General features: G+C 31.3%; 2 protein-coding genes across 2 annotated transcripts; both read left to right on the top strand.

Annotated features, from left to right (window-relative positions):
• The first annotated feature begins 1,038 nt into the window (after window positions 1-1,038).
• Window positions 1,039-7,613, top strand: LOC145318291 (uncharacterized). Its single transcript, XM_080159602.1, has 8 exons — window positions 1,039-1,085; window positions 3,902-4,062; window positions 4,431-4,523; window positions 4,787-4,988; window positions 5,253-5,327; window positions 5,683-5,802; window positions 6,059-6,558; window positions 7,282-7,613. Exons 1-8 carry the CDS (start codon window positions 1,041-1,043, stop codon window positions 7,337-7,339), a joined length of 1,254 nt encoding a protein of 417 aa, XP_080015728.1. The 5' UTR covers window positions 1,039-1,040; the 3' UTR covers window positions 7,340-7,613.
• Window positions 7,614-8,737: 1,124 nt separating this feature from the next.
• Window positions 8,738-14,142, top strand: LOC145318290 (polypeptide N-acetylgalactosaminyltransferase 2-like). The gene is made up of 11 exons (XM_080159601.1): window positions 8,738-9,112; window positions 9,514-9,673; window positions 10,115-10,393; window positions 10,559-10,656; window positions 11,167-11,350; window positions 11,723-11,781; window positions 12,032-12,134; window positions 12,660-12,733; window positions 13,088-13,179; window positions 13,364-13,467; window positions 13,814-14,142. The coding sequence occupies exons 1-11, from the start codon at window positions 8,892-8,894 to the stop codon at window positions 14,069-14,071; spliced, it is 1,632 nt and encodes a 543-aa protein (XP_080015727.1). The 5' UTR covers window positions 8,738-8,891; the 3' UTR covers window positions 14,072-14,142.
• Window positions 14,143-14,187: the final 45 nt, after the last annotated feature.

The following is a 14,187-nucleotide window of genomic DNA, read 5'->3' as shown; positions in this document are numbered from 1 at the left end:
TAACTCCCAGGGGATGAAAATTGAATTTGAAATTTTCAAATCTAATTTTCTCAAAAAGATCCCGCTGAAATATTTTGGTTTTACCTGGAATCATCATGATTTTATGTCTAATTTCACCATACATAGTCCCAGAGCTCGGCACTTACTTTTGTCTTGATTCAATTGAAGCCTTTCGTGTCTTCGCTTGTTTTTTTTTGTCCTAGAAATCATTTATTTAAAAATCTTAGTAGTAGGATAACTACATAACTTAAAAATTTATATTAAAATATCTAAAAAAAAATATGCTTAAAATTTAAAGTTTCTGTTAATGATCATGGAATTTTAAATTCTACTTAACTCCTACAGAAATCATCATAAATACTCCCTCTACTAGTATAAATAAAAACTTGCTGCTTTACATGTGTTCATTGTAGAACATTAATACCTGATTAATAAAAAGTCATTATAAAAAGTAAGCAACACATTTTATGTAATTGTCATTGCTTACTTTTCATTGCCTGAAACAAAAATTGGACTCTATTCTGAAATTTTTATAAAACCCATAAATAATTACTATAAAATTTGATGTATATTTTCGGACAAAATTTTAGAATAACCCCCATCTATTTCTTTGATTACAACTTTTCTAATTTGTAAAGTTACTAAATTATGAGATGATGCAAAAAAATGATATAATATTTAATCATAACTATGCAAGGACTTTATAAACAACGTAGAAATTATAATACGATAAGTATGAATGGAAACTAGTTAACAAACAAAAAGACTGCTTTAGGTCAAGAACAACACAATCCATAGAAAATATGAAGTAAATATCATTCTAAAGTCATGTACATACATTCAATTAATTTGATTATATTCATAATTCTATCGCTTTATAGAAATTAAATTCGGTAAGTGCAATACGTGTAGTAAGTCTACTCTATATCTCAAGTATATTCGTAAGTACTCGTGACCGTTTTTAACTCAAACAGTGAGGATTGTTGATAAATCCATTTCTTGACAAATAAAAATTTTCTTATGCATATTTACAGAAAAAAATGTCTGACTCAAACTCAACATCAATGTCTTCAAAGTTAAAAAAGGTAATTTTATTAATCAGTATCCACAAAAGCGTAGTTTAACAAATCAGACAAATAGGACAAACAAAAATTATTAATTAGATAGTAGCAACAATAATAAAAAAAATCTTTATTAAAATTCGCTGCCAAATCAATAAGTAATAATCATATTTTTTAAAACGTTTGGGATGTGAAAAATTGGGTACACAAAATAAAAAAAGTAGAATAAATTCCTTGAATATAGTAATTACATTTCTAACATATCATGTGTTATAAAATTTCAAAAAAAGATGAACAAAAAGTAAAATCATTTTGGCATAATTTATAATATGATGCAATTTTTATTTAAAATGCAATATTTTGTAAATATGTAATTTTAATCTAAACTTTTTTTGCAAGGTTAACAGTTTTTTTAAATAAATTGTATTCTTAGAGATTTTTCATTAAGAATTATGTTGATCGAAATTATCTAATTAGTGAAATAAAAAACAATCTTGACCATGAGAAGCACATAATTAATTGAAGCCGATAAATTGATGTACATCCACAATGATGATACACAAAGTTACCCTTTCTGTAGATTACAATTAGACGAAAGACAACGAATAAGAAACCTTTATTACAAAAAATGTAGGGGACTAGTGTAATAGATAGCATAATGTCCCTTCCCTCCCTGGTGTGTACCAGTTTGTGCGCGTGCTTGTGTGTGTGCAATGGGGTCAGCGTACAGACAAAATGCATAGAAAGAAATTATTGAAAAACTGCAGTCATAGAAATTTGCGTAATCACAAGCTTAATTGTCTCGGTCGGATAGACGAGATACCCTTACCTTATGGAGCAGCTTCGCATTAAATAATCATCTTCATATAAAAACAAGGATGACAACATCCATAAAAGGAAAGCACTGAAACGGTAGGCCAAACAGACATTAACACTTATATAGTGTCAGAACTAAATAATCAGAATATAAATGTATAAGAATCGTGGCAAATGTGTAAGTGAATTTGTTGAAAAACTGCTTGATACAGGATAATGTTTATGGACATACTTACATTTTTGGGACTTAATTATAGAGTTGCTTTGCTTATAACATTATAATTTGTTGTCCAAGGAATCAACATACCAAAAATCAGATCAATCGGATGATTAGATCACATAAAAATTTGTTGTCAAAAAATTTTTAAAAATCAACATGTTTAAAATTTGGACGTACGGACATTTTTGTTATGATTAAAGAGTTGCTACGCTTTCTAAATCGTACCTAACTGCTAAAGGAATCACCATGCAAAGTTTGAAATCGATAGAACAATTCTAACATGCCTAGATTAACGAAAAAAGCTATCCGTGTGTCACGGACGGACGTACGGACGGACCGACCCTAATTATAGAAAAGCTTCGTTTTTAATAACAGAAGCTTCACATAGGTGCCATAATTGTTTTTCTATTTTTCTCAGCCCCTTCGAATAAAGATCACCTAGATGTTAGAGGTACAGTCGCACATATTTTATATCTGACAAGTTAAATTAGACATACCTGTTAATTAAAGTATGACATGGTGCAATTTTTAATAGAATTACAATATTTCAAATATTTGATCTTTTTTATTTCTAATAAAATCAGAAATATTTTTAATATAACTTTATTTAAAGATTAAATTAAAGTTACATAAAGGTATAACATATAAAGTGGAATAAAATAACAAGAATGATAACATCCATATATGCAAATATCTCTAATTGTAGATATGAATAAAAATAGGTATTTAACTTTAAACAAAAAAATTCCTAAAACCTTGCTCTAATTTTGATAAAATAAAAAAATCTAATCTTTTAAATCCTTTAATTAAAATTATAACAAATTTTGACTGAAGCAAAAATTTTCCAAATCGAATATATGAAATGGGTTAAGCTTATTATTAGATTGTTTTGTATATTCTTTTTTTTTTGGGGGGGGGGGGTTAACCTGAAAACGCAGCGTCTGGAGGCTAGGAATAATCCACTATCACTTATTATAAGGCAGCTATTCTCCAAATTTTAAATAGATCCATTCTATATTGTTAGGTAATAGGATGTCTATTTGTCTTGTTCAGTAAGATGTCGTAAAAGTCTGAACAGAGCATCTCTCATTTTTTTTAATTTAGGCTATATTACAGGTGGGCACGTTAAATTATTCCCATTTAATGTTCTATTAACGAAAAAGAAATTCCTGCTTTTAAACAAAAATAAACTTAGAAGGTGTACAGTGTACATACACTCACCTAACTCTAGGGGTGCAGCTCTTAAAGGCAATAGGCGAAGCTTCTAGTTTTATTTATAGCAACAAACAACGCATAATTCCAATAATTTTAACAAGAACGATTATGTTAAATTTCATCCAAGTTCAATATAAAACATGATAAAGAAATGAAGGGAAAGTATAAACATCTCCATAAAAAAATATTAAGCTATTTACATATTGAAGGTAAAAGGAAAGAAAAATAATTTATATCAAATTTGTAAAGAAGAAAGAGAAATTAAAGGAAGGGTGAACTTATAAGAATTATGAGGTATAGTACCTTTCGTAACATCGCACCTTATGGGGCGATTCTTCGTATTTTTCACAGTAGCTTCTCTCCTATTTCTAGCCCCTGCGGGGGGCTCTAACACTGCGGGGCCAATTACCTAACCCTGTGGGGCAATCACCTAATCTAACCTAAAATAACCTATAAAAAGCCATTTTAAATATACGACGAAACGCCCCTTAAGGTGCTATGTTACGAAAGGGACTATTCCAAAATTATGATGTACAAATTGGCCAACAATACAAATACACTGATAAAATTTGTCTATTTTATATTTTAGCTGACTAGAAGCTTGAGTGTGAAGAAGAAGGTTGAAAATAAGAGTACAAACTCCGGGAAGAAACCTGATAGCAAGAGTATTCGTAAACTGGATCCTGAAAACTGGTTTACAAACTCCTCCAGGTCTACTCCAACAAATTCTACACCTGAAACTCAAATGAGGTCAGTTTTTTTCATGGCATTAAAAAAAGCACTCTGTAGGAGCCATCAATCTGAAAACCAACCGTCATAGTATTGCTACCAAACAGTATTGAAAATGGTAATTTCATGTCGTCATGCTGTAAATTACAAGCCTCAGAAAGAAAAAAAATGATATTCTATTCAATTTTTCATTTTTACCTCTTTCGAAAAATGTCTGCTACAAAAGGTTGGACATTAAGAATATATAAAAAAAGAATATATAATATATATTACAAAATCATTATAAAAATAAACGCTTATAAATTATTCACAAAGCTTATTTTATATTTGTATGGCGATTTGTAACCGGATTTTGAAACAAGATTTTTTTACAGTTTTATACTTTTTAGAATAGTAAATTCAGTATCGGACAAGAAAAGTTTGTGGGCTGATAAAGTAAACCAACATGAGAAAAAACAGGCTCTCAATCCCTTTTCAGACAGGTAAAAGAAAAATTCTAATAGTTATAAATGCCTTTGATTTTGGGACTATAATTTTGTTTTCAAAGTGAAATGAAAAATGATAACATAATAAAACATTCCAGGCAAAATTTGCTTTAATGTTAAATTTTGAAATTGCGATAAATGCTAAAAAGAACAATTGTATTGTTATGTATAGTTTTTGCTTAAACATTTTAAAATTATCCTTGTTTAGACAGCATAGAATTTAGAAAAATTATCACATATTAATGTATAAAAAACTGCAGATACAATGCTGACCTGCACAAGCTTAACAAGGAGGATCCTAGCTACGGACAGCCCGACTCCACCTCTCTGTCAGCCAAGAGAGCCAAGGACGGCGAGGCCAACATGCGGAGGGAGATATGCGACGTCTGTGATGCTATTTATCATCATGGCCGACGCTCAGGGGACGGAAAAGCTATTATTCTTTTTGGACATCTTTTTACAGTAAGTTGGTCAAAGAATTTACAAAAACGACGGCTTAGTTTTGAAACAATTAGAATTTTTTTTTGAAAATCGGAGTAAAAGAGAGGAGAGAAGTGGCGAAAAAAGGGAAATAGAAATTTGAGAGAAAAAAATAAGAAAAGAGGAAGCAAGAGAAGCCATAATTTCGGATTTAGTTTCTAAAATATTTTAATATAGTTTTTAGGTTTTATTTTTATTTCATTTTTACATTGATAACTTTTAAATTTGTTTTTGTTTTTATTTAAGATGTACAGCAGAATAAATGACAAGGTTGTAGGTTTGCTAATCAGGGCAAAAAAGAAACAACTTTTGCATTTTGAGGTAATGTGTTCAAAAACATAGCATTAGTTATAAAAGTTTCTTAAAATATTTCTAATTTTATTTAGTCCTTTTTAAGAAGTAAGTTTATCCTAAAATAACGCGTAAAAAAAGCTGCACCGATTGTTATTATGGAAGTTTAGTAATGGTCAAAAGGGTTTGTAGATTACACTATCTTTAAGGTGATGAATCTTTTTTCGAGAGTGTTTGATAAAACCTCCGATTGACAATAGATTGATTTTTCATGAGTTCAAATTATTTTCCCATCCCAACTCACATAAAATTTCTAAATTCTGACACAAACTGAGCTTCCCTGCAAAGCGAAAAAATATGCAGTATTTGATTTGTTTTGGTTTAGGGAGAAATGTTATACCAGGGACGAGATAATGCATCTGTTATCAGCCTAATCAAAAATATAAACACTATAAGAGCAATTTTTGGCCGGGATCCCATCCCTGGCGGAGGCCATATTGAACAGGTATAAAAATTGAGTGCACATATCAATATTTTGTTGTAAGAATCTCTTGCTAAGTCATTAGTGGGATCTTCATAAAGAATTTAAGAATTAACCCAGGAGAAATTAATATTTGCCTTGAATAATAGCACATAGGCTCTTGAAGGTATGTTTTTATTGTTTCCATAAAATTTTATTATATTTATAGGTTTTCCAATATTTAAATATTCGTTTTTCAATTAATTTGCATTTTGTCATTGATAGTAAATTTACTTTTTAGGAAATCGAAGTTGTCCAGCAAGATATAGTTGTAGAGGTAGAAGATGATCCTAAACCAGCAGCTGCTGACAATAAACATGAGAAAGATGACCATAATGGGGATGAGAGTAGAGATTCTGTTGGATTAAAATCTTCCCTGAAAAGTCTGAAGCAGTCTTTCCGTCGCTTGGTAAAACCAGTTGTTACAAAAAGAAAAGAAAGCAAAGAAGAAAGAAATATTCCAAAAGAAGATTCTAAAAATGTTGAAAATTCAATAAACATTACAAATATAAAAGATAATAAAGATTCGCATGCTGGTGAAGGTTGTAGCTCGAACAGACGTATGAGAACAATTTCAATACACTACGCTGACGAGATGTGTGATCACCAAGAGGTTACTGAGGTTCAAGTATTACAGGAGGATGTTATTATTGAAGATAATTGTGAACAGAAAGATGAAGGAGAAATAAATGATAAACAAGAAAAGCAAAGTCCATGGAAAAAGATCTTTAACAGTTCCAGGTTAAATTTTTATTTAAGATTTTATCAAAATAAAACAATTTACATTTTTATCACAAAAAAATAAAAGCAGTAAAGTGGTGATTACCCCCTCCCCCCCCCCCCAAACGAATTTGGGGGTCCCAATATTTTTTTCTATTTTACCCCTTAACCTGGGGGTGCCTTCAACCATTTTGAAGGGGGTATTTACTCCCCCCAAACAATTTTTTTTGGGGAAATACCCCCCCCCCAAAAAAAAAAAATAACTAATCCATAACAAAAAAAAATTTGGCGCGTTTCGCGCGCATTTTTAATACTGAATATTTAAAAAAATTTACCCCGGGGGTAAAAAAATTTACCCCTGCCAACAGATTTCAGGGGGGGGTAATTACCCCCCCAAAGCAAATTTTACCTCCGGGGTAAAAATTTTGGGGGGGTAAAACAAATTTGCGGCGCGCTTCGCGCGCTATTTTACCCCCCCCCCCCCAAAAAAAAAAAAAAGCTTGGACGCCTTTGCAGTAGAACTGTATACAATTTAATCTTTTATTAGTTGGAGTTTAATACAACACCCTGAAATGAGAAAAAGTTATTCTCATTTTGAATCCTATCCCTGATTACATTTTCTTTCTACGTTTGATCAACTGATTAATTCCATTAATTAGTACATGTAATTTAAATATTCAAAATTTAAATGTTTTACTCTTTGGATACAATAAACTAAGATTCTTAAATATTCTTTTTTTTCAGAAAATTGAGCAGATCCGAGTTTAAAATGAAGATGAAACGATCACAGTCTTTGTATTAATTTTTTTTATGTTATTTGAATTTGTATTCTTTTTCTTATGATTTGTATGCACATATTCTATTTGTAAAACTAGTAAGTATGTTTGTCTAAGTATTTATAGGCTAATTCTATTTTTTTTTTTCATTTAAGAATTTGTAATGAAACTGAACTTATCTTTAAAAATTTGTAGAATACTGACGTACTCAAGTTTAATATTTTCTATGTTTTTTCCTTAGAAGAGGAAACATTAGCTCAATTATTTAAGAGTAAAGCATAATTATTTCAAGAAAAAAAAATCACAATATTTTTATTTACGTTAACTAATAATTTTTTTTGACAAATCTTTCACTTTTAATAAAACTTATGTAGTCAAAGTTTTCCTCCGTAAAAATGTATGTATTTATAAAATAAACAACAACAAAAATAAATGTAAAGCTTTGAAAACCCTTTTTACTGTTTATTTAAAGAATGTGTGTTAAAACTTCAACAATCCTCCTTCGGGCAGTTTTAATAGCTTCTCTTAAAGCACCAAATTTCTCAGCAAAAAAGGGGGGTAAACACACTGACATAGATTTACGACAAAAAGGCCCACTGTTTATTTGCGAATTTTGCCAGTTTTTGCCAACCTAAATAACTATAAAAGTTTGCAAAAAGTGGCCCATGCCACCCTCTTTTTGCAAAATAATTTCAACTTTTTCCCTTGTATAAGGCTATCTTAGTTTAATGGTTTGAAATGATGGCTTAACAACTGTATTAACGACCTGCAAATATTTTTGCAAGCTCTAATTTGCGAATGTAAATCCCTTGAAGTGGCCTAGTTCTCAGGAGAGACAATAGTATATGTACTTCAAAATCAATTTTTCTATATAAATTTCTTTTTTTTATATTATTTGTTCATTGGTTCAATGAATTAGGAAAGAATTTAAACATATTTGTTACTTGAATAATCATTGGAAAATGGATTGATATACATTCCCAAAAATTATAAAAAAAAATTACTCTTTCTGTAGATTAAAATTATTGGCTGAAAAGTTTGGACACCTGTAGTTTGAAAATTAACAAAATTGAATAGAAGTACCAAAAGTTGTTGAGTCCACCAAGAAGATAACATGGTTATTAAACTTTGGGCACCAGTTTGATATGCGAAGCCGGTAAAAGATTATGACGTCAAAAAAAATTAACCAATGAGAGGCCAATATAAATTTTACCATTGGTTAATTACAGTGTATACTGGCCCCTCATTGGTTAATTTTTTTGACTTCATAATCTGAGTCTTCTTGATATACAGTCCCTAAAATGAAGAACTCTTAATTCATAGACAAAAAGAAACCTTATACTATCTAATATAATAGGGTGTAAAGAATGAGAAATCATATGGTATAAGCATTCGAGCATGACGTTTTCACCTTCCTTGGTTTAGTTAGTTCGTAACCAAGAATTTGTCTGCACCGGTACATAATATTATCATTCATGCATGGGTGCATTTTATAAACATATACAAATGTATACAAATTTTAAGTCAAAATAAGTTTAAAATAAATAGTGAACGGTGCTTTAACGTTTTAAAAATAAAATGTTATACATATTCCTTCTTTTAAATATGTTTGCTGTCAGTGAATTAGCAACTGAAGATAAAATATGCCTGGCAGACAGAAGTCAATGTGATAAGAGTGATGAAAAACTGCTAGTTGATTGGATGGATATTGATTACAGGACATTCATGCAGAAGGATTTGGTGGAAGATAAATTTACAGCAATTAATGTCACCAAAAGTGCAAGATTAAAACCAAACAGGTGAATTTAGGGATTGTTAAGGGTTGTTTACTCCCCTCGAACTTTGATACCCCTTATTCTACACCACCAAAAATAAAAAAAATGATTAGATTACTTCCCTCAATAATTTAAAACCCCTTATTTTACCCCCATAAAAAAGGCTTGGAGATCCTTTTTTGAAATAATTTTAATTTCTATCACGATGAAAACAATTGTGGAAGAAGAGCAGCTCTAAAGTTATGTCTTGAAATTTAATGTTTCCACATTAAGATTTCACCATTTAAAGCAATTAAATAAATTTTTCTTCAGATTTACTAAAAAACACTGTCCATCGGTCAGATTTTTAGCCCTCGCTTTCACGAATGTTGTCACCCTTGTTAAATTTGGAGTTACATTGCCTAATTTTATTTATATTTCCTCAGAGATATACCTGATTACAGAAGCCAAGCTTGCAAAAGAAAATCCTATGATGAGAAGCAAGCTACTATATCAGTCATTATTACCTTCCATAAAGAAGCAAGATCAACTCTGCTAAGAACAATTGTTTCTGTTATTGAAAGAACTCCTGAACATTTATTAAAGGTAGCATAATCTTTTACAATAGTTTTTAATTTTAAGTCTATACCTCTTGAAATCAATTTTGTTCAAAGATGACTTACGTAAGAATTCAGCTTTAAATCTTTTTAAAAGTTAAACATATTTATTTCTCCTTTTTATCTAACTACTATCTAACATGTTCGATTTTTTTTGTTAACATGCTGCTATGCCCCAGAGGCCTCTAGGGGCACATGTTGGAAGATATTTGGGGGTAAGTCGACAAAAAAAAATTTCCAGGGGCGATTTTTATTGAGGGGGTGGGTGGAAATTTCCTCCCCAAAGTAATTATGAACATCCCCTGGACGTATTATACGCTCTACTGTAAAGGATAATCATTTCGGTCCAGCAGTAAGAGAGATCTCTGGCTGGAGACATACATCCTGTCACTTTTATAGAAGGATTATTTATTTCTTTTAATTTTATAAGGAAATAATTTTGGTTGATGATGGAAATTTGGATCCCACACAAGGACAACAATTAGCAAAGATCAAGAAAGTGAAACTGGTGCGCAACTCCATCCGCCAGGGGTTGATCAGATCCAGGTTGGCGGGTGTTGAGGCTGCACAGGCAGAGGTTCTGGTCTTCCTTGACTCCCACTGCGAGGTGGGGTACACCTGGGTTCAGCCCTTGCTGGAGGCCTTGCTGGTGGACAGAACAACCATTGTCTCCCCTGTTATTGACAATATTAATCTCAACACTTTCCAGGTTGTTATATCTATTTACATTCTTACAGAGCAGCTGCTCTATAACTAATTATGTCGTCTATACGACTGTTCAATGATTTGCTGTTACTTGATATCGCTGCACTACCTTTCATAAAATTGTTTGTATACGTCCATTTTTCTCAATTTTACTGATTAATTATTAAAGTTAGAGCCTGTATCCTCGTATCTGAGAGGTGGATTTGATTGGAGACTTGATTTCTTCTGGGAGTTCATCACTCCGTCTCAGAGAGCAACAAGAATAAGGTATATTTAAAAAGAGGCAAGGAAGTTCAAGCTTTTTATTTGGGAGTATGGGAGTAGTGGAATTGGGATAGGGGGGGTAATTATTATTTGGGGGCTGGGGGTTTAAAAACACATATTTTGGTAGTGAAATGCAAAAAATACCTGATTTTTAAAAATAGGGGCAGTAATCCATTGCGCGAAGCACCAAAACATTTGAAGAGGGGAGAGGGTGGGTTGGTAAGGTAAACATCCCTTAACCCCCTTGGACGTCCTTATTTAGCAACCACCGAATTCGTTATAACCTAAATATTGACATAACTCTGTTCAACAAACCTCAGAATGATTCGCTCAGAAACTCTTAGACAACAATACAATTGTCAAAGCCTTAGTCGCCAGCGCTAATGACGTACTTTTTGAGAAGCTAGGTCAAGTAGAATAAGTTTTATACTTGGATTAAGGTTGTTCATATTTTCAAAATTACATGCAATTGTACAATTACATTGTACAACAAATTAAGAGACCTTTCTTCAGAGATGAGAGTGGTGTAATAGATACTCCAGCAATTGCGGGTGGCATCTTTGCTGTGTATAAAGATTGGTTCCTGGAACTAGGCGGGTATGATCCACACATGGAGATCTGGGGCAGTGAACAGCTGGAATTATCTCTGAGAAGCTGGAGGTGTGGAGGCAGGATGGTTATACATCCTTGCTCCAGGGTAAATACTAAATATTTCAAATTTTACACTAATTCTACTAGTATAAGAATTATAGCATCCAATAAGCATAAAACACATAAAACTCTTTATTAATTAAGATATTATAACGATAATAACATATAAATTATATTATGTATAGTCGGACATAATTCAGGGCAGACAATTACTATGAGAAGTTCCAGAAAAATTTGAAAAGCCATAATAATCAAAGAAAAATCTCCCATAGAAATTACAATTAGAGTTATTTGATAAACAATTATATTACCAAAAATATATATATATATATATGTATTAAATCGCTGAGTCTACTTTTGTTAATCTAATGAACAAAGCTAAGTTTAAAGACACGGTACAACTTTTTCAATTTTGCAGGTTGGGCATGTTTATCATTCAAGCGTTAAGAAAGTGGAAAGTGAAGAAAATGAATTAAGGTATTACGTACTAGCGGCTTCACACTTAGCATATGAAGCTTCCCTTTAAAGTACAAACCAATCGGACCATGGATTTCCTAAATCTTTATGAAAAAAAATATAATTTGCTCATTACAAACCTACAAACAATCCAATACTAATTATAATAAGCCAAAAATAACTATTAAAATCAATGTTTCTTTATATGTGTACTTACTACACTATTATTTTACAATAATTTTCTTGAATGTTAAAATTATTTAATTTGTAGGGAAAAATACAATGTTCTGAATAAGATACGGACAGCTCAAGTTTGGTTTGATCAGTTCTATCCAATATTCAAATCTACACTTCCTAAAAAATTAAGAAATACAGTAAGTAATTATTTTGTTTAAACAAAAGTCCAGAACTTTGTAAAAGTACCATCCTATTATATTAAAATATTTTTCAAAAGCTACACTAAAGTTATATGTGTGCAAATATCATTAATTAGTTGCAAACTTTCTACTATGATAGAACTAAATAATATGTACCTCTTCTCTACAGTTGATACCCTTCGATTATTTTATGTCTTTATATTTGAGATAATTTAACTTTTAGCTTCATTTTTTTGCCATAAGGAACTATTTGAGATAGACCAAGTAATCTTTGATTGAATTGAAACAAGGGTAATTATAACCATAAGTAAGAAAAAATAACTGTATTTAAAAATATCTTAAACTGTTATTTGATAAACACGAAGTTGGTAAAATTAAGTTGATATAAAAAATTAAGTATAAACAGCAAAAAATATATAAAATATATATAACTTTGTATTTATACATTGTGTCTGATTAACAGACGGAAAGGCGGAAAAGGTGAGTTATAAAGTATCTTCGCTACTAATTTTTTTTATTCAGGAAGTTGGAGACATTAAAGAAAGGGTTGACATAAGAAATAATTTAAATTGTAAATCAATGGATTGGTACTTGAGGTAATTTTTATTATTTACAATTTATGACAAATAGCAAAGATCTTTCCTGGGTCAATACGAGAAACTTTAGTTAACAAACAAATGTTTTAATGAGATCTTAATGGGCGGACACAAAACCTTTCTACTTTATTTTGTAAAATCGTAGCTTTATCACCGTACCCCTTGCACCTAAAGTAAGAAATTGTGAGGGGTCCTGTTGTTTACGAGATCTTAACGGACCCACCTTTATATGCACGCTAAGCTACATTCCCTTTACTATTTTTTTTCCGAGATGAACAGTAATCACTGGATATATTATATAATCTGTTTTATTTTGATTGCTACGCTGCTATAAACTGAAATATGCTTGTTTAGAACTGTATATCCAGAGCTGCTGGTCCCAAGAAATGGTGACATTGCCTTTGGTAATATCTATACAAATCAACCTATATGGACCACTTGTCTGGGTAATTTCATTTTAGAAGCTTAGCTGTTCTTATAATATGGTCTGTATATACGTCACTTTGTCTGTTAGAGTATGAAAAATATTATAAAATTATTCGTGCATCTTGTCAATCTCAAAACAATTATTGACTTAACCACATTGTAATCTACTTTTTTTTGCATATATTTACTAACAATTAACTTCAGATCCTATTGGTCACTCTGACTCCTTGAGCGTGGGTCTGAATCCATGTTTACAATCCAATCATGTTCAACAATTCCATTATACAAATAGATCTACTATTGCCCAGGTAAGCAAGATTTTAAATCAGTTTGAAAATTAACCTCTTTTATAGTCTTTTATAAATTTCCCTTTTTCTCTTCAATTTTTCATGCTAATGAACGATCTATCAGAACTGGTTGCGTAAAACAAAACGAAAATTTTGACATCACACTGCACTGGTTTAAAAAGGGAAAATACCTACGGATACTGTGCTAGTTTCAAGTTATATTCATGCGTGGAGTAGGGTGTGTGGTGGACACATTCCTTAAGAATAAATTGCCCCCTCAAAAAAATGATGAAATATTTTTAGAATTAAAAATAACCTTAGTGGGTGGGGGTTCAGTCACTCGTACATTCTGCTGCACTAATTTCAGGATGATTTCTGTTTGACCCTGGAGAAGGTCCAGGTAGGGACACAGCTAGCTATGAACTTGTGTGACGATACATCACCTCGACAAAGATGGAAAACTATCTACCCTAAAGGAGACACCAAGCTGAAAGGATTTCTGTTGAAGAATGAGAAGTATGATGTGTGTGTTGATGCTGCTCTGGGAAAGGAAAAGGGTCTTCTGGCCATGCGCTGTCATCCTGATGAAATTAATCAAAGATTTATGTTTCAATATATAATTTAATATAAATAATTATAACTATTCTCATTTTCTAAAAGCTAAGTTATCCTACAAGATTCACTAGTCTGTCTGTAATGTTCTGAAATGTTACCTTAACAATGGGATAAGTGTTTTACTTA

This window comes from Acartia tonsa, chromosome 4, assembly GCF_053477335.1.
Source record: "Acartia tonsa isolate MP-2025a chromosome 4, ASM5347733v1, whole genome shotgun sequence".
In the NCBI taxonomy this organism is placed as follows: domain Eukaryota; kingdom Metazoa; phylum Arthropoda; class Copepoda; order Calanoida; family Acartiidae; genus Acartia; species Acartia tonsa.
This window is presented reverse-complemented; position numbering and strand designations above follow the sequence as displayed.